The 21,582-nt window shown below is 38.3% G+C and overlaps 3 protein-coding genes across 16 annotated transcripts in view; all 3 read right to left on the reverse strand.

Moving 5' to 3' along the window:
* Nucleotides 1-10,895, reverse strand: part of NEXN (nexilin F-actin binding protein) — a 56,352-nt gene extending 45,457 nt beyond the window's left edge. For 4 of the 8 annotated variants that reach the window (XM_067044184.1, XM_067044170.1, XM_067044158.1 and 1 more), the window contains exon 1: nt 10,809-10,895. The gene's annotated coding sequence lies outside the window, so the exon portion shown is untranslated. Of the gene's footprint in view, nt 1-10,804 lie in introns of all 8 variants that reach the window. The other 4 variants (XM_067044178.1, XM_067044165.1, XM_067044151.1 and 1 more) reach the window with 1 other exon arrangement.
* Nucleotides 8,164-11,085, reverse strand: LOC136794989 (cuticle collagen 6-like). Its single transcript, XM_067044454.1, has 2 exons — nt 10,487-11,085; nt 8,164-8,238 (listed from the first exon to the last, which is right to left on the reverse strand). Exons 1-2 carry the CDS (start codon nt 10,985-10,987, stop codon nt 8,206-8,208), a joined length of 534 nt encoding a protein of 177 aa, XP_066900555.1. The 5' UTR covers nt 10,988-11,085; the 3' UTR covers nt 8,164-8,205.
* Nucleotides 11,086-16,087: 5,002 nt separating this feature from the next.
* MIGA1 (mitoguardin 1) overlaps nt 16,088-21,582 on the reverse strand; it is a 94,007-nt gene continuing 88,512 nt past the window's right edge. For 4 of the 7 annotated variants that reach the window (XM_067044436.1, XM_067044390.1, XM_059075311.2 and 1 more), the window contains exon 16: nt 16,093-19,964. In XM_067044436.1, the coding sequence (XP_066900537.1) occupies nt 19,746-19,964 (219 nt within the window). In that variant the 3' untranslated portion in view covers nt 16,093-19,745. Of the gene's footprint in view, nt 19,965-21,582 lie in introns of all 7 variants that reach the window. The other 3 variants (XM_067044446.1, XM_067044419.1, XM_059075340.2) reach the window with 2 other exon arrangements.

Here is a 21,582-nt window from a genome sequence, read left to right on the forward strand (position 1 = left end):
CTTTTTACATATATTATTAGTCAACATTTCACCTAGTCTATAAACTCATGTGGAATTTGCTGCTTTATTTAGCACAGAGGTCTCAGGCCCTCCTTCAATTTCACATAATAATCCTTACTAGAAATACTCATATATTTATTATTCATATGGATCATTATTTTGATTAATAAACTTACAAAATGAGAAGCTATAAAATTCAAAGTATTCACTTTACTAGTTTTCTCTCCTTCAGAATGCTGATAAACATTTTTGAATTATTAAAACTTTTCAATAGGTACCAGAATCCAATGTGCTGAGTACATAAAGTTACCTGAGTTGCTATAGGAAAGCTTTTTTAATGCAGTCTCTTCAAAGCTCTTAAATGGTACATATTATCAGAATAATGATTTTTTTATACTTCTTTATTGGAGCATAATTACTTTACAATGTTGTGTTAGCTTCTGCTGTACAAAAAAGCAAATCAGCTATACGTATACATATATCCCCTCCCTCTTGGACTTCCCTCCCACCCTCCCTACCCTACCCCTCTAGGTCATCACAAAGCACCAGCTGATCTCCCTGTGCTATGCGGCTGCTTCCCACTAGCTATCTATTTCACATTTGGTAGTGTATATATGTCAGTGCTACTCCCTCACTTCGTCCCAGTCTCCCCTTCCCCCACTGTGTCCTCAAGTCCGTTCTCTATGTCTGTGTCTTTATTCCTGCCCTGCCACTAGGTCCATCAGCACCATTTTTCTAGATACCATGTATATGTGTTAGCATACGGTATTTGTTTTTCTGACTTACTTCACTCTATGACAGACTCTAGGTCCATCCAACTCATTACAAATAACTCAATTTCCTTCTTTTTTATGGCTAATATTCCATTGTATATATGTGCCACATCTTCTTTATCCATTCATCTGTCGATGGACATTTAGGTTGCTTCCATGTCCTGGCTATTGTAAATAGTGCTGCAATGAACACTGTGGTACTTGTATCGTTTTGAATTATGGTTTTCTCAGGGTATATGCCCAGCAGTAGAATTGCTGGGTCATATGGTAATTCTTTTTTTAGTTTTTTAAGGAACCTCCATACTGTTCTCCATAGTGACTGTATCAGTTTACATTCCCACCAACAGTGCAGGAGGATTCCCTTTTCTCCAGCCCCTCTCCAGCATTTATTGTTTCTAGATTTTTTGATGATGGCCATTCTGACTGGTGTGAGGTGATACCTCATTGTGGTTTTGATTTGCATTTCTCTAATGATTAGTGATGTTGAGCATCTTTTCATGTGTTTGTTGACAATCTGTATATCTTCTTTGGAGAAATGTCTATTAGGTCTTCCGCCTATTTTTGGATTGGGTTGGGTTTTTTTGATATTGAGCTGCATGTATATTTTGGAGATTAATCCTTTGTCAGTTGCTTCGTTTGCAAATCAGAATAATGATTTTAAGTACACATTACATGTTAGTAAAATGAGGTTTTCTTTTTCTTTCTTTTTTTTCTTTTTCTTTTTTTTGCCTCACCATGTCGCATGGGGGATCTCAGCTCCCCAACACCAGGGATCGAAGCCGCAACCCTGCAGTGGAAGTGCGGAGTGTTAACTACTGGACTGCCAGGGAAGTCCCTAAAATGAGGTTTTAAAAGTTCCAGAGTAACTTCTAGCCATGATTCTTTTGATTTCGAATAAGGTAACAGCTTGCCATTCTTTCTACCTTCATCAGCTCGGCTACTGCCTTCTCTACTGCTCTGTGCTCCTTAACTCTGGTCTATCACTCAGCTCTGAGGATATAAACTGCACAGTGCATCATGCACCAGAACTGAAATTCTTACCTGGGCTTGTTAGGCCCTTTTGCAGGTTCCCTTAGCCTCTCTGATTTACCTTGTCTCCTCCCATTCCTTCAACCTCCCACCTCGACAAATACATTCAATGCCTGTTTCCATCTCCAAGACAATTCTTAAGCCACTTCTTTCCCAATGAAGTATTTTCCCAAACTAACAATAAATAGAAATGGTGATTTTCTGCACTTCAACCTAAGCATGGATTTTTTTCCTTCAGTCTCTGACATCTCAAAATGTGCTTAGATTTTCTAGATATATCTAGATTTTCTAGTTGCTAGATGTATCTGGCATAAGTTTAAATATTTTAAACATCTTAGATGTATCAGTCTAATCTATCTTCTTTAATTTTTTATTATTTCACGCATATATAAAATTAGAGCAACTCATATTATAGACCCCCATACACCCACCACAAAGCTTCAGCAGTTCTCAGCTTTTTCCATTGTCTTCAACAACGCGAAGTCTGTTTCGTACAGCCTGCCCAATGCCTGTTTCAGCACAGTGCACAGCACTTTACAGACGCTTTAAGCCCTGCTGCAATGGCACCCACCACATTCTAGGCACTGCGCAGGACCTCGTCCTAGCCCTCAGAATTATGCCCAGGATCAAACCCCGTAACCCTTGCCTTTTATTCTCTCTTGGAAAGACTTTAAAGTAACCACTCAAAGAAAATTGGCAAGTTCTCATTTGGTGAAGTCATTAATGAAATGAAGTTACATATATCAATACAATGTAAGAATTTTTTTTCTAGGGGCAGGACAGGAATAAAGACGCAGATGTAGAGAATGGACTTGAGGACACAGGGAGGGGGAAGGGTAGGTTGGGACGAAGTGAGAGAGTGTCATGGACTTAAATACACTACCAAATGTAAAATAGACAGCTAGTGGGAAGCAGTCACGTAGCACAGGGAGATCAGCTCGGTGCTCTGTGACCACCTAGAGGGGTGGCATAGGGAGGGTGGGAGGGAGACGCAAGACGGAGGGGATATGGGGATATATGGATATGTAGAGCTGATTCACTTTGTTATACAGCAGAAACTAACACACCATTGTAAAGCCATTATACGCCAACAAAGATGTATTAAAAAAAGTAAGAATTTTTTTAAAGTTACAGTACATTAGAGGAAAGACCTAGTGTCTCTATACTAATTAAGGAGAAGGGTGGAAACTAACAACTGAATCCCTATTATGTACCATATACTAGGTTGTCTGCATGTTATTTCTTAAATTCAGAGGTGATGAGTATGATAGAACTAAGAATAAATGGGAAATGAAGAAATTGGCTAATATGAATAAATATGTATTTATTAATTAATTCAAGAAACATTTTTAAACATCTTTCTACAGTGTGCTCGACAGTTTAAGGTACTACATATACAAAGATGCATATAGAATAAAATATGTCTTTTCAAGGAGTTCATAGACCACATGGGATGAAAGATAATTGCCAAGAAAGTATAAAAAGGCCTAATGTCTGAGCCTATTATCGAGGAGCCTGGAAAGCTTTTGTTTATATAGATTATATCTATAGATATATAATGTATTGAACATTAAAGCAGAATTTCCAAATATATACTTATTAAGTCATTTGAAATAACAAGCCCATTATACATCAACATAAATACATTTTATGAAAAAAACTGCTTTCCAAAATAAAAGTAATTCGAAAAGTGACATTATTTTACATTTCTGCATATCTCCTTAATATCTGGCTTAATAAAAGACAGGTATATTCTCATATCTGCTTCTGCATTCAAACTATCGTGATACGTTGTTTTTTGGGTTTTTTTTTAACATCTTTATTGGGGTATAATTGCTTTACAATGGTGTGTTAATTTCTGCTTTACAATAAAGTGAATCGGTTACACATATACATATGTTCCCATATCTCTTCCCTGATACATTGTTTTGACTGAAGTATATAAAGAAAACATGGCCTCATACAGATATGTTGTTAGAAAAGGAAGGACCTCATGGGTCCTTGAAGGGTCTTGGGGACTCCCAAGGATTCTAAAACCACATTCTGAGATTTGCTGAATTATAGGAAAGAACATTCTATCAAATCATGTCAGTTCTAATTCTAAAAATAAAGTAGTAGACCGAGCACTCCCTTACTGTATTTTAGAACACTAAATGAGGCTTAGTTTAACAACTTAATTCCTATAATCAGTAACATAAATGCCAAAGGATTTATATCTGGAATCTCACACACTTTTCTTAATCTAGTACTAAGTAACTTTTCTTCTGTTTGGGCAGGCAGATGTAATGTCTTTAGCCACCTTAAAGGGGCAGCAGCAACACAACAGTTAGGCCTCACTGTACTTTTCTAAGTGTCTGAGATCTCAAGCAAGCCAGTCGAATTGTTACCAAGAATAAGGTAAAACACTGACCAAAGGATAAGGTTGAACATGTGGTTCATCAACAAAAGCTTGGTCATAATAAAGGTATGATGAAGGGATTTAATAATGCCATTCCAGCATATTAAGCATTCAATGTCTTCTTAAATGAAGACAAGTATCCATCATAGGTTTCAGAGGGAATACTGCAATATTACGATAGCCTGTCCATGATTCATCAAGAATGCATTTTTTTTCAAACTCGACAGATTAGGTCTGTATTTACAGACATAGTATTTTTGTGAGGAGAATCTACTGTGTACCAGACATTATGTCTGGTGATGGTATACAAAATGTAGGCGATAGCCTTTGAAATCAATTAGCTTTGTTAGGAAAAACAGATGGGACCACAACTAATTATAAAACAAAGTAATAAGTGCTATAATAGTAGGATATACTGGGCTATAGAAATATGGGAAAGTCATGGAAAGACTATGGTGGGATTAAGGAGGGGGATGGGGTGAGGGCAGATGACACAGAGAGAGATGGTGACATTTGATTTAGACCTTGAAGGATAAGTAGGATTTCACAACGTAGAAAAGAGAGTAAGGGCATCCAGGCAAAATAAGCAACACGAACAAAAACACCAAGGCCTGATAGCCCAGTACAAATTTGGGGAGCTATAAGTTGTCCAGAGAATCTATGGTAAAACTGGAGAGACAGACTGGGCACAGAATAGGAAGATTCCTAAATGCCATATTTAGAAAACAGTTTAGACTTGATCCTATAGTCAATGGGGCGCCAGCAAAGGCTTTTTTAAAAGTAGAAATGTGACTTAATAAGATATATATTCTAGAAAGAAAAAAAAAGAGACTGATAGCAGTGTAGAAAACTGGAATAAAATGGGGAAAAACTACAGGGAGGACAAGTAGAGTGGTCTTGGCAAGAGAAGATAAGGGCCTGAATTAAGATAGCATTAGGAATGAAACGTTGGAAAAGACATTTCAGAAGTATAATTGACAAGACATGGTGACCCATTCATTCATTTATTTAACAAGTGTTTATTAAGCTTCTACTATATGCCAGGGACTGTCCTAGGCTGTGGAGAGATGAAAGTGAACAAAAAGACAAAGTCCCTTCCCTGGAGGAAGGGACTGTACTGGGGTTGTACTGGGGGCATTACTGCAAGAATTTTAACCAATTAGATTTGGAGGGTAGAGGTGAGGAGAGGAATACTGTCAAGAATTAGTTCAGGGACTTCCCTCGTGGTCTGGTGTTAAGGAGTCCGCCTTACAGTGCAGAGGACATGGGTTCGATCCCTGGTCAGGGAACCGAGATCCCACATGCTGCGGAGCCACTAAGCCAGCGCGCCACAACTCCTGAGCTCGTGTGCCTCAACTAGAGCCTGCGTGCTGCAAACTACAGAGCCCACGTGCTCTGGAGCCCACACCGCAACCAGAGAGAGAAAACACACACACCACAACTAGAGAGAAGCCCGTGTGCTGCAAGGAAGATCCGCGTGCCACAGCTGGGACCCGATGCAGCAAAAATAAATAAATAAATAAATAATAAATAAATCTTAAAAAAAAAAAAAAAGAACTAGTCCAAGTTTCTTAGTTTGAGTGAATGGGTGGACAGGGTTACCATTAAAAGTATGTTTAAGGGGTAAAAAATTGAGTTCAGTTTTGAACAGGTTTTACTACCCGTCAGAATTACATTTGGGGTCTAGTTATACATGTACTAAGAATCATGGACTTTTAGAGCTCATTCACTAAAGACCTTAAAGATCACTTAGTCCAACCTGTTCATTTACCATATGAAAAAATGGGAGGTTCAAAAATATTCAGTGACCAATCCAAGGCTGCAAACTGTTCAGCAGCAGCAGAAGGAACTAGACTCCAAGTTTCCTGACTTCTAGTCAACTACTCTTTCACTCCGTCATTCTCCATTTTTACCTAAAAGTACATGAAATATATATATATATATGAATTGTATATATGTATACATACACAATATACTAATATTGGTATCAGCTGGCACAGCAATAAATGAGATAACCTTCAGAAAGTCTTTGAAAATGACTTAATGGCCTGATAAAATATGTTTCAAAAATAGTGTAGGGGCTTCCCTGGTGGCTTAGTGGTTGGGAGTCCGCCTGCCGATGGAGGGGACGCGGGTTCATGCCCCGGTCTGGGAAGATCCCACATGCCGCGGAGTGGCTGGGCCCGTGAGCCATGGCCGCTGAGCCTGCGCGTCCAGAGCCTGTGCTCCGCAACGGGAGAGGCCCCAGCAGTGAGAGGCCCGCGTACCGCAAAACAAAACAAACAAAAAAATTATATTACAAAACATCATGAACCTCATCACTGCTCAAAAATATGAAACTAGATCTTATTTTACCTTTTTAAAATAGTGAGTTTTTTTCTCCTACCAATATATAATTCCTCACTTATAACCAAGAATCTTATTTTCAACCTGTCTTGACATGCTTCTGTATTAATATATAATACTTTGCACTCATATGACTGTGTGTAACATTTTCAAAAGAGCATTCACCATACTATGAGTCCCTGAAAGATAAGAACTGTGCTCTAGTTGGTTCTTTATCTTTCGAGTCTCACATAACAACTAGGACACAGTACAAACTTGATTCATATTTGAGCTAGTGAACAAATAACAAAGAGGAAAACTGTCTGATCCAGAATCAACCCAAATGAAACTAATGAATGATATCTCTAAAAGGAGGGCTGATGATGAGGATGCATGAATGAATGAATGAACGAACAAATAAATAAAATTATAGAAAGTAAAATAAAATGCAGTGAGTTTACATTAAAGTAGATATCATGAAAAACCAGAAATTGGGCCTTCAGGATGTTGGCTTCCCAAGCAATTTCTGGAGGAGACTGGGCCTCCTCACCCCCTCTACAAGTAGAAGATGGCCTTTGAAGGACACAGCTGGGAATGGGAAGACCCAGGCTGCTGGCTCCAAACAAGTGGGTGGGGCAGTGAGGTAGAAGAATAGTAGTTAACTCCACTTTATGACCAATGTCTAAGGGTCGCAAAAACTCTCCTACACTCTTAAGATGGGGAAGGAGTAGGATTATTTAAGAGTTCCTAGGAAAGATTTGTTTCCCAGCAATATCTCCCCTATGCTTTCTAAAGTCCCACCAGTTAAAATATTTTTAGTTCTCAATACATGGTTCCTTTCAGCTCGATGGACACTAGCAATTAGTGTCAGTGAAAGTTAACCTCTCCTTCCCATTCCCATGATCAGATTATTTAAGAGAAGGATTGCTAACCAAAATATATCTTCAACATTTAACGTCCGGGTTCCTAATGCCAAGTCCAGCAGACTTTCCATCAGATCATGGCTTCAGACTTGCCCTAATATTGATACTTAGATCAGGGGCCTGCATATTCAAGTGTCTATGGTCAGGTAATGTAAGTTCATGTTATGTAGTATAATTGACAGGTTATATAAATGAGTGATGACTAATTGTCAAACAGTAAGGGATGGTAGAGACTATGTCAAAAGAAGAGTGTGTACCCTATCTGAGGAGGGAGCCACTACTTAGTTCCAGGGTATTCTTGCTATGCAGAAATGTGGACCCAGTTTTGCCAAGATCTTCCAATTTTTCAAGATAGGCTGAAAATCCATATTTTAATATAAAATGTACAATTTTTAAGCATGTCTATGGCTGAAAGTGGCTTTTTGGCTCCCAATTTGTGGCCCTTGACCTAGATGAACAAGCATCATTGAGAAAATGCAAAGAGACAAAGGGGAGGCCTATTTTGTCCAGAAAGAGGGAGGCAGAGTCAAAGGGGAGAAAAGGGCAGGAAAGAGGCACAGAAAGGAAGGTGGAAGTCAAATTTCACCAACCTCAGAACCTGGCCTAGGGACCCCAAACTATCTGTCTTCTAATCTCAGAACAAAAAGGAAGAGATGAAGAAAGAAAAAACAAAAAGAGGGGAAGGGAGAAAAAGAACCAACTCTTGAACACTTACTAGATGGCAGATGCTGTATCAGATGCTTTCACATATGCACTTTCATTGAGATATGGCAATGCGAGAAAAAACATCCTATGAATGGGGAAAAGAGGGAACTATATCAAAATACTAACCATTTATGTGTCAGATGATGAGAGCCCCCCTTTCAGTTCCCCACAATTTTTAACCATAAATATAATATGATTGTATTAACTTTATAATAAAAAACAAATTTGACTGAACGTTAAATGAATAAGTTGGATTTCTGGGTAAAAATCCACCCATCCTAGACTGTAGAAAGTATACCACCATTAAGTCAAGCCAAACTATGCACTGAGCATTTAAATAGAAAAAGAAAATACAACAACTCTAAGTGTATATAGATAAGTAATCTTGCAATTATAAAACCAGAAGAAAGAGAACATGAAAGAAACTATACAGGTGATGTAGACCACAGACAGATTAAATAAGAACAGAGATATGTGAAATTGTTAAGAATTGTAGGTCATTCTCCTTCTTAATTACAAAGTTGACTACTAAGATGTTTTGTGTGTGTGGCCTACATACCATACAATGTACTAGGTTCTCTCTTCTATAAAATCTTTCAGACATCTGCCCATCTGTTACATACTTTTCTACATTTACTACATTGTTTTCTTTCTTTTAGGCATGTATTTTTATTTAAACACTTTTATTTGCCTTTAGGGTGTTTCAAAGGTAACAGTAGGTTTTCTTTTTTTTTCCTAAATGAAGTAGTATCTCATTTCAGGCCACTTGAGTTCTAAGCAATCTAAATTCCCAATTAATCTCTTCCAAATATACATATCCAGTTTTCATTCTGTTCACAAATGAAACCCTAACCCAAATACCTCAAATGTAATTTCAGGGGAAAAATACTGTTCAAAAACCTAGATAATGCATTCCTTCGCTGATGCTAAATATAGTCATCTCAAGATGACATACATTTTGACAATGATCAGTTTTACATATCAAATTTTCAAAAATAGCACAGATTCCATTTTCAATGAGTAGGAAAAATTGCTATTCACTACATTTCAGCTTAAAATAGATTTAAAAGTGTGACTCTCATGAAAATGGAAATTGTATCAATACTGTATCAACATAAACTGGATTTAAAAGAATTTTGTTGTGGTTTTTGCTTAGTGTTCTTTAAGGGAGTCGTGGCAGACAAAATACAGAATTGCCCACATTTTTCTTTCAAGTATTCCCACCCAGAATACAAAATATCTTCAAAAATAGGGGGCTAATAGCTGTGAGAAAGAATCTGACTTAACTACATTAAGTAATCAAAATTCATTTATACTAAATATGCCTCCTCAAAAAAACCCCTGCTCCTCAATTCGGTTGATAATGCACTTTTCCACCCTACCGGGCTTCAAAACTCAAGAGAATTTCAGAGACTTATGTGTATTCTGAGTTTTCTTATGGCAACAATTTAACCTGTAAAAGGATTGGCGGAGAATAATGTGGTTCACTCAATGACGGGTGACTAAGATGGTATAAATACCTAAGTTTATATAATCATGCTACCCAACACATAGTTATGTTGTGACTCGAAGGCCAATGGGCCCATACATGAATTCGTTAACAAAATTAAGCTGGTGAATGATGCTCCCGTTGCTTTGCTCACGGAACTAATTTCTTTCTTATTATAGCTTAACTTTTCTTTACCTGCCTCCAGCCCAAGGACAGACATTTTGTTAGGGCATATACTTATGCTATTTTTATCTTGTTCTCGTTCTATCCTCCCTCTCTGTCTCTCTCTCCCACTCTCTCTTCACCCCCCCCTTTCCAACTCTCTTCGTTCGCATTATGGACCTTAAATTAAATAAGTATGAAATGAAGATCTTGAAGCCACTGCGATAATCAAATAATCTCTCAACTAGGTTATTTTCTTTATAAACGCCATTAATAATCAATTTTTAGCATTTGTAGGGCTTTGCAGAGCTTACAAACAGTTGGAATGGCTCGGCGTTTTCAAAAAGCATACAGAGAAGGGAGGTCTCGAGAGGTGACTACATCATTCACTCCAACTTCCAGCTCTAGTTGCACAACTCCCAACATCCGACATCGGTTAGAATCACGAAAAACTAGTCTGGAGGGAGGGGGCAGATGATGGGCTGTTAAATCACATTTCAGTCCCCAGCCTCCACAGGTACCGATCAGGAATGACTTTTCTTAAAAACAACAGACACTGCCGGCGGAGACGGAGACCGCGCGGGGGGCACGTGGTGGGGGACGACACGGCACTTTACCTGCCGGGACCCCTGGGACAGAGCAAGGGGACCGGCACCCGCTCCACCGCCATAGGGCTCACTACCTGCAGGACCGAGAAAGCTCCCGAAACTGCAGAGACAGGGCGCAAGCCGAGCTGAGGCTGCAGAGCCGGGCAAGGAAATCGTGGCCAGGAGCCCGAGGCCGGTGACCGCGGAGGGACAGCCAGGCCGATCCCGATACGCCCTCCGCCGAGCCCGCGGAAGCGGCTCCGAGGGCCGTTTCGCTCGCGCCGGGGGACCAGCGCGTCGCCACAGCTGGATGGAGCCGGGCCAGGAGCCGGGGCGCGCGTCCCCGCCGCCCCAGGGGAGCCAACGGCTCCTTCTCGGCCGCCCCCTCCCCACGTCCCCTCGACTCCTCTCACCCGCCTCGAGCCGGCGACACGCGAAGATCCGGGGTGCGCGCTGGCAGGCTCTGGGCGCCGGGGTGTGGTCAGGGGTCCTGGCGCTCCGGCCGCCGCCGCTCCAGCCGCTACGAGCCCTCTGGCCGCCGCCGGCTCCAGCAGCAAGTTTCCATAAAAGTCCTGGTGTGCAGCCTGTTCCCGCATTCCAGGCGGGCCCAACGCCGGCTGCAGCTGTTCCAAAACACGAGGCCAGTTCCCCCAACCCCCCGCCTCCGCCGTGTGGCCCGGAGAGGGGTGGAGAGTCCAGGAGGAAGGCGGGCGAGGGGGGCGGTGGCTGCCAACTTTCCGCCGGGACCTGCGGGTCGCCCGGCTCTGGGTCCCTGCGCTGACCCCCTCCCCGCGGGTCTGCCTCCACCTCCCGGCGGGGTCCGGGGAAGGCAGGCTGCCTCCCTCGTGGGAAACGGGTGCTACCGGAATGGGATTCAGAAACAGGCGGCGGCTGCCTCGCCGCGACCCGCAGCCGCTTTGCGCTGGGCCCGCTTCTCAGCTGCCCTACCGGTCCTGGTGTCTAAGAAGCCGAAGCACTGCCTTATCTTCATCCAGAGCGTCGACCCTCGGCCAACCTTCCTTTTACTGTTGAGAGCACAGGGTAGCAGACCGGGGACCACTTCATTTGTCTGTTGCTCTCCTTTTCTTGGTTCTGGTCTTCAACTCCAAAGAGAATGGCTGATAGAGAAAAGTGGAAGAAAGAGGGGGGAGGGGGCGGGGAGGAGGAGGCATAAGAATAAATAATATTTATATAATCTTCCAATTTTCATTAATCGAAGGCAAATCATCTTTCTAAACCTACATTAAGGCATCTTGCGAATATTAGCACCACAGAACTTTTCAATCTGGACCACCAGACTGCCAATTAAACCCATCAGACAACCTACATTAAAACGTGAAATACTCATCCAGCGGCGACATTTTCCTGGTGGGGAGATCTTCAGTTCTTCACTGCATGCATAAAATGAATATAAATTTAATGAATGAGTGAATGAATTAACAAAATCGAACTAGCATCCACAGATAAGCCAAGTACAACCACCTCCAATTTCCAGCCCTGGGCTCAGGTTATATCTTCAGGGATTTTGAAAAGGCCTTCTCCTCTTAACTAAAACTTTCCTTCTCCATCCCATCCCCAAACACTATTTACTCGGGATGGAAATTCTTTAAGAGGTATAAACCGGGCTTCCCTGGTGGCACAGTGGTTGAGAATCCGCCTGCCGATGCAGGGGACACGGGTTCGTGCCCCAGTCCGGGAAGATCCCACATGCCGCGGAGCAGCTGGGCCCGTGAGCCATGGCCGCTGAACCTGTGCTCCGCAGCAGGAGAGGCCACAACAGTCAGAGGCCCGCGTACCGCAAAAAAAAAAAAAAAAAAAAAAAAAAAAAAGGTATAAACCATTCATTCCTCAATTAGAGAGAAGTTCTAGATTGGTAATTAAAACAGCTGTTTAAACTTACTCTAATACAGATTAGCGTGGCCTGATCTAGCTTGTTCCCTTGCACCCGTCAATACCATCACCCTAACCTTTTTCAGTTCATGGAATTTTCCGTGGTCATTTTGGCTGCAGGGCCTTTGCATAAGCTGCTCCCTCTGCATGAAATTCTCTTTCCCTGGACTCTTCACCTACCTAACTTCAACATATGCTTTTGCTGTCTGCTTATATGTTGCTCTCTCAGAGAAGCCTTCCTTTTACCCCAATCTTTATCAGTTCCCCGATTATAAATTCTCACTCCACCCTTTTCTTCCTTACACTTAACAATTTATAATTAACACATTTATATTTATGACTTAAAGGAGTAGAAACTATCTTAACTGATCCACTCAGATTCACCAGATACAATAAAGCTCTTCATTCTTCCTATATACTCTGCTAGCTACCCACAGCATGCAAGGCCTACCTCTTCTCCCCTCAATTCATCATTCATTCATTCAACAAATATTCAGTTCTAGATACTTAGGATACAGCAGTCACAAAACAAATAAAAAGCCCTGCCATCATGGGACATACATTTTAGTGGAAGAGGGCAGCCAGTAAGCAAATAACTAAGTGATATGCATTAGAGATAAACCAGAGCAGAAAAGTAGGGAATGCTGGGGACGGAGTGGGAGAAAGGTGGTCCAGAAGGAGGTGCAAAAGCCCCAGGAAGGATCCTATCTGACATGTTCTAGGAAGAACAAGAAGGCTTCTGAGTAGGCAAAAGGTGAAATAATACTAAGTGGAATGGGGCAGGAGATAGGCTGTGAGAAACCTTTTTTACATTGTAAGGACTTTGGCTTTTACTCTAAGATGGGTGGCCACTGGTGGATTGTGAACAAAGCAGTGACATAATCTGACATACTTTTAACATGTTCACTCTGGCCAATGTGCTGCAAACACACTAAATGAAGCAGGGAGACCAATTAGGAGGCTTCCAAAATAATCAGGATGACAGGTAATGGAGTGTGGACCAAGATGATAGTTCTGAAGGTAGTGAGGAATGCTTGGCGTATTTATTTTCTTGGTACTTTTTAAAAAGTGGAACTGGTAGGATTTTGGTAACAGATTGAGTGTGAGATGTGAGGAAAAGAAGTTTCGGGCCTGAGGAAGTGGAAAAATGTTTTCATTTACTGGGATAAGAAAGATGGGGAGGAGGTTTAGGCTGGTGTGGTCAGGAGCTCCGTTTTGGACATGCTAAGTTTGAGAAGACTATTAGAAATCCAAGATTTGTCTATCTGTGTAAACATTCCTTGTATATTTATGATGAATCGATTAGATTTGTTCTCACTCTTGATTACATCAGTTGCATGTTACTGAAATTACACAAACATTACAAAAAGGAAGAAATACAAAAGCAAAAATAAACAGTTAGTAGTTTTTATAAAAGCTAAGTTGAATGCTTTGAAGACGTAATAAAAGCAAATAGCTTATAAACATTACCATCAAGCTAGGTGTGGGGAAGACAAATGTAAAAGATTGGGTAGAAAATTATGAAAACCTAGGGGGATTTGGGACTCATTGCTTTTCATGTAACTTTTTCTCCTTTAAATAAGGGAAACTGGAAAACCCAGATGATGATTTTGAGGTATAGTTTCTACAACAAAGACATCTCAGAATACCCAGTAGATCCATACTCCCAGTAAAGGCCTTCACCCTACCTCAAAAGATTGGTCCAAGAATGTGCACATATTCATTTAAAATTAAAATGTCTACATTATCTATATACAATTTATTATGATTCCCTGGTGTGATATCCAGCCACCAAGATAACCCCAAGTGATCCCGCCTCCTAGTCTTTCCACCCTTGTGTAATCTCCTCCCACATCGTGTCAGGGTTGGTCTGTGTGACTAATAGCATATGGCACAAGAGATGGTATGTCCCATTCAAGTCTACGTTATAAAAGATACTGTGTCTTTTGCCTTGATATCTCTTGGATTACTCCCTCTGGGGAAAGCCAGTTGCTATATTTTAAAGATACTCAGGAAGCTCCGTTAAGAGGCCCACGTGGCAAGGACCTAAAGGCCCCTGACAACAGCCATGTGAGTGAGCAAATCTTGGAAGCAAATCTTCCAGCCCTAGTCAAACCTTCAGATGACTGAAGTCTCAGGACAGACCCTAAAACCCTGGACCACTAGAACCAGCTGTTCCTAAATTCCCAACCCTCAGAAACTATGGGAGATAATGTTTGTTGTTTAAAGCTGCTAAATTTGGGGATAATTTTTTATGCAGCAATAGATAACAAATGCACCCGCTATAACCTACTTTAAAAAAAATTATCCAACTGCTACCACATTAAGCACTCAGTCCTTTTTAAAGTCCCTGGGCCTATTCTCTCACAGTGTTATTAAATAAAAGAATTAGCAAAATTCTAGAAGTCACATATTTCAGGTGCTTTCAAATGTCGAAGTTCTTCTCTATATTTAAGTATCATGGTATTATTTCAAATAGCAAATTACAAAAGTTCTGTAATTTCCTATATATAAGTATACTTTGTGAAAGGCTTTTGTGACACACATAAGAAGACAGTTAAAAGCAAAACGTTGAGGTGGTATTTGATATACCAGTTGCCTTGCTGTGGCTTTTAAGTACAGAATAAAAAGCATCATAGAAGGAAGGTCTGCTTTTTTTTTTTTTTTTCCTGTACTGGAATTCAGTCCTTTCCTGCCCAAACGATAAAGGTTACTTAAGGGTTTTCACTGTTCAAAGGTAGAAAAAAACAAAAAAAGGACCTTATCAGACAAAAGAGCTGAGCGGCCTAATCAAAGATGTCAGTAGCATGAGGAGAGAAATAGATTAAAGGAGAAGTGGCAGGGTAAAGTATTACAGAATACAGAGTGTAGGAAGAAACACTACATAAAAAATAGAAGTCAAAAGCAAGAACAGTAGGAAAGACAGCTGGATAAACCAAGTGAGTTTATAACGATTTCCAGCAAAGCCCTACAAAGAGTGTAACAATAGGACACTGAGACTCTTGTGGAGGAGTATTTTAGACAAACATAAAAATTCGGAGAGACATGTTTAAAGGGCAAAATATTAAGTTCATGTAGCAGGGTCAAAGAGGAAGGCATGAGACAACAGGAGGATGGCAGATGACAAAGAAAACAGAAGATGAGGTTGAGACATGGATCAGGTTTCCCATTCCATCTCGAACCCTATATCCTGGCTATGAGAAAATTTAACTCATATTTGTATGGTTCGTTTATTAAGTAATATACTTAAGTTTATGTTTAGTTTAATAGTCTAAAAATATAACTATATACATTTATCTATACTGTACAGGTTTATTCTAAAATAAACCTCTTCATTAAAAAGTCCCAAATCGAGAATACTGTTTTTATAACAAGACAAACCCTTCTCACCATCCGGTGTCTTCAGTGGTATCCAGGCAGCATCCCTCTCCTTGGCAAAATGTATCTGAACCAAGAAGTGGTGGGCAAGGGGTATGTCTGAATAGGGAAGGATGCACGTACATCAATAAGATAAATTTATATTGTGTTTGATGGCAATTTTAACCAAAACACTTTAAATTATTAATAAAAAAACACAAGTACTTTGCCTTTATTGATCACAAAACTGTTTTCTCTCCCAGTTAGTACATAAAGAAAACATACTTTCACACTTGATTTCAGTATTTCTGCAGTGTTCTGTATTCTCCATGCCTGTATATGTGGTCTTATGGAGACTGAAAGCTCCCATAAGGTAGGTAGGGTTTGCTGAGACAAGTGTGACCTTGCAAATATATATAAGCATTGTATAAAATACCCAATACATCGGCAAGATGTACCATCACTTTTTTATTTGGCAGAAGTAGAAATACATCCATGTTACAGTGCTTATTTTGGCTAAAGAGCCAGTGCTATATTTTTCTGTTACTGTAGTGTTTCACTATTACATAATTTAATAAGTGCAGTCCTTACGTATAGGAAATAGACATTTTTACTGATATCAGCCAAGTAAAGCTAATACACGGTTGTTCTCAAACTAAGCAAAACAATAACATAATATAATCATTAGGAACAAAGAAAGGATGCCCTTATTTCCATTAATCACAGACTATACAAATTCTTAAGTCTCACATACAGAGGTATTTCTAAATTTGATTAATCCAAGCAAAAAAAATATTTTTTAAAATTCAGCGTAATTCTTACAACCACTTTGAAATATATATTCCAAATAATTTCCTAATATGTGTTCATATTAAAATAAAAGCAAATTATGTTATGAACATAATTTAAAATTTCTAATTATGAAAGGTCACAGAGAAGTATGTTAAATGTTACTTTGGTATTCCTATCACACAGGTTTAAAGGAATGATAAACTAAAGAATTCTTTTGTAATGCAAATAATCACTTCCTAGATAATCATTTAAGTGGAAAATATTACATCTTAAGGCAAGAAAAAGTTTGTAAATATTTTTTATAAAGTCAGTTAATTCAACAAATTAACAGAATCACAATAAATATATACAAATAAAAAAATTCTTTATGAGAAGGAAAAAGTTCTTTGGAGCTGACTATAACACTATGAAAAACTTGCCTTCTTTTTAAAAAGAATCTCATTTTGACATTTAATAAACATATCACAATCCTCCAAGAATAAATAACTAGCCTTTAAGTTGAACAAAGATGTAGAGAAACCAAAATAGAAAAAAAAAAAAAAAAAAATCATCAGGGCTTCCCTGGTGGCGCAGTGTTTGAGAGTCTGCCTGCCGATGCAGAGGACATGGGTTCGTGATCTGGGAAGATCCCACATGCCATGGAGCGGCTGGGCCCGTGAGCCATGGCTGCTGAGCCTGCGCGTCCGGAGCCTGTGCTCCACAACCCGAGAGGCCACAACAGTTAGAGGCCCGCGTACCGCAAAAAAAAAAAAAAAATCATCAAATATAAATCACCTGAACACTGTATCTTTTTTTCTTCCAGAAAACAGGAGGAAAAAAATCCATTTTCTCATGATTAATTCAAGGTCCTCTTATAATTCACATAGGGAAGCAGATGGTAGAACTCACGGTGGCAAAGGCAATATTCTGATAATACTACCATGAAGAAGTGTTAAATAGGGTTTTATCCTAAAAGGCTCTGGACTAATTTACTTACTTTTTATTTTTTAAAACTGCTTTTATCTATTTAACCCAATTTCAAGGCAAACTGAAATTGGAACATATGCCTCAAGTACTCTTCAGTGGTCAGAAACATTTTTAAGAGCTGTTTCTTTAGAAAGGTCAAGTTTCTTCCCTTATAATAGAGAGGGTTTTTTCTATACCTATTACCTTGAAAGTCTATTTGGTCATTCTTGTCTCTTGAGTCAAAGGCCACATAGAAAGCCTCTTACTAAGGTAGTAGCTTCTGAACTGACCAGAAACTAATCAACCTCAAGCACTGAATTTGACAAAACAACCTCTTAAATATGGGCAATTTCTCTCTCTTTTTTTAAGGTGAAGTGTAAAAGAAAAAACACCTTCTGGAAAGCCATTCATCTTATCTGATGAAATAAATTTCCCAGAGTTGTTTCATGTACTAGCAGCATTATTAAATAGTGCAATTCTTCAAAACAGATTTCAAACAATATCTTCCTCAAATAAAAAAGTAATTAAGTTTACTTATAGCTTTGTTTATAAAATCACAGCTTAAAACATTCAGCCCCCCAACAGGAAAATTAACATAAGCAATAACTATCTTGCTTATACAATGATGGGAATGGGTGTGTGCACACATGTGTGTATGTGTGAATCATTCAAGGCCAGTGGTACCTCAACAAGAAACCAAAATACAGGATACAAATTTAAAAGTAAAATATTACATAATGGAATTTTTAGCTTTCATACCTCTAAAGATAATCCTCCACCAACAATAAGAATTATGAACAGCCAAGTGTTAAATTAAGAATATATGTAATATGTGTAACAAAAGTCAAGGAACTTATACTCAAAAAATATTAGAGCAACATTTCATATTGTTTAATGTTGTAACCTACACATTATGGAACACAGTACATGCAAACAGCATAAAGGTTCTGAATGTCCTAATTTGTAACTATTATTACATAAATGTGGCACATATATAAACTTAAAACCTTAAAAGATTATGCTTCTTTCCCCACTTTTCATTTTCTATTCATTCATCAGAAACTAGGCACTTTAAAAATGCATTTAAAAAATATATATTTTAGATCCTTCTGGATAACTCACTACCAAAATGAATAAAGCCCACTTTAGGAGCAAAATCACCAAATCCAATCCATTGTTTTACTCAGACAGCCACTCTAAATAAGTGGCATATGATTTACACACAAAATTAATACAACTCTGAAAGTATCTAATATACTCTGAAGAACCTTATTCATATGAACAACCCACTTGTTCATATATCTATCATAAAGGACAGGAAACATATTCCCATACCATTAAAAAATATTTTATTCTATATCTGGGGGAAAAAACCTTCAAGACCTCCCTAAGATTCAAAGTATCAATGAATAACTTAAAAATATGGTTATAATATGACAAATTCTCAGTGTGCTAAGTTCTCTGTAGAAACAACTAAAAGCCAGTTTTGCATAAGGAGAAAGAAGAAATGATTTTACTGTATCAAGATTAATACCCTAGGATGTTGGGAGATAGTCTCAAAACTACATGGAAAAATTTTAATTGTCTGTCATAGTTAATAAATGTTATATTTTTAATCAATATTCATTCAAGGGAAATGTTCTAATCTATACCAAGATAAAAGAAATTTCTTCAGTCTCTCTATTGTAACATAGGACCAATTGTAATGTATTTTGGAAACTTCAGTAAATCTAATATAAACTTGTAACTTGTAAACTTCTCAGTGGCAATTCATTTAAATGTTCTGTAACGATACTCGGCCATTACAATTTCTTTGATTCAAATACTTAAGCAAATGCACAAGCAATAACATAAGCAGTACATATTAAACACCACTACTGCCTAAACTTGATTAAACAACAAATAACTTTACAATTAAAAATATATTTTCAGGCAAACTTAACTTTGTTGACACTAGGAGTAATATATTCTTGCATGTGTGGGCCATAAAAGTCTTGGCTAAAGTATATATATTCCAGGTGCAAAGCATAAAAACAAAACTTTTGAGAATGAAACTGGACATTTCAGACAGCTTCAAGACAACAAATCAATTAACTCCCAAGTACTGGTTTCAATTCAAGCAGTATTTCTGTAAAATATACATTTCATAAAGATTATTACCTAAAGATTAAAAAAACCCACTTTGTATACACTACATGGGGATTCAATGACAGAACTTCTGTGTAAGTACAACACAATCACTCATTCTTTACTAGGTTTATTTTCCTCCCTGAGTCCATATCTACCAATTCTGTGTAATATATGTTACAAAATCAATAGTTACCTTAAAATGTTTCATAGCACACTGAAATTGTCTGATTTTTATGGTACTTATTGTACTTTGGCTTCTAACAGGCCACTGGGCATAGCATGACTTTGACTACTTATACAGCTACTTGTATGCCTCAGTGCATCGGCTCCAAGATAGGCCATTAAAAGTTCAGTGCGGCGAATAAGCAACTGCATGAGGTCTTCAGCCAAAGTCTCTATACTGGAATAGCGCACCTTCTCAAAATCAAAAATGTCTTTGAGAAAGAAAAGAACTTGATTCTGGAAAATGAACACAAAACAAATTGGCACTTATTAGACCAAAATTATATTAAAACTAAATAGTTACTAATATTGTAACAAACATTGAATTAGGGGTCAGTTCCACTACTAATTTCAAATCTCAATAGAAAAGGAACCTTGAACAAGTGATTAAAGCTTTTTGGGGAGTCTCATTTTCTTTTTCTGTAAAATAAGGGATAATTACTACTTGTCATTTTTATTACTCAGGGCTGATGTAATGATTAAAAATAAATCTCGGGAGGGTGGGAAGGAGATGCAAGAGGGAGGAGATATGGGGATATATGTATATGTATAGCTGATGTGCTTTGTTATACAGCAGAAACTAACATACCATTGTACAGCAATTATACTCCAATAAAGATGTTAAAAAATAAAAAATCTCTAGGAAATGCTGGTAAATACTAAAGCACTGTATAAACCTAAGGGGCTACTATTAGTCCTTTCCCAATAATAGAAGTTTTCATTCTTACCTATGAGCACTGGTACTACTTTAAGACAGAAAAGTAAACTATTTCCAATAATCATAACTTATAAATTTCAAATGTTTATTTTTCTGTACCAGAAAAGACTTAAGACATGTGAAAAATAAAAATAATTTCAGGTCTCAAATCAGTGGAAGATCGTGAAGGATATTTCACTTCAGTAACTTAATACTTATGCTGAAACCCATTTTATGCAACTTGTATACTACTAAGTCTCAAGTTGTTACGCCATGATGGAAAACAAAGTAATTCCAAAGAACAAAAAACGGGAATATTTAATTTCTATCCTACAGAAATCAACTGTTAAGAAGTACTAAGAAGGCACAGTTCATAGATTTCATTGGATTTTATACCTGGAAGGGTCGCTGGCAATCAACATGTATGGTCCCCTCATTTTATGAAGAGAAGGAGGACAAAGCATGATTTGCCCACAATCAGAGTGCTCATTAATGGCACACTTAATTCCCAGTCCAAACTTTTCCCTCTAAACACATACCTTACACTTGAGAGGTCAAGTAAATTAATCAAAAATTGAGTTTTCAATGACAGTTAAAAAAAAAAAAAAAAAAAAAAGTCCTAAACCATTTACATAAATGTTACATTAACGGCACAAGATAATTTAATTTTTAAAGTGAAGGGTATAGAGAAACATCCAAAGTTTCAAACATCAAAAACTTTCAAATTCATACTTGATTATGTTTACTTTTATTTGCTCCTTGAAACTCAGCCTAACTTCAGGACTATTAAATAGTGAGACTTTTCTTGGCACTGTGCCAGGCAGAAATTTCCACAACAAGCTGTAACTTGTGTTTTGGTAAATTTAAATGCTGACTTTGGAATACAATTTTAAACTCCCACCTTATTTCTCACAGCTGGGATTTTATCATTCATTTTAACTAGAACTTATTTCTAAATTGCCACATGTACAATAAAGACAGATATTATTTGTTTTACAAATTTCAAAAGTGTCCAGGCATGCAGAACTGTCTATAGCAATTCGTTTAACATTGTAACACATATGAGAACACGTACACATTACAGAAGGAACTGATAAGGTGAATGGACTTGCTGAATCTTCTCCAGGATAAAACACCAAATCTATATAATACTGTTTC

Source organism: Kogia breviceps, chromosome 1 (genome assembly GCF_026419965.1).
Source record: "Kogia breviceps isolate mKogBre1 chromosome 1, mKogBre1 haplotype 1, whole genome shotgun sequence".
NCBI classification, from domain to species: domain Eukaryota; kingdom Metazoa; phylum Chordata; class Mammalia; order Artiodactyla; family Physeteridae; genus Kogia; species Kogia breviceps.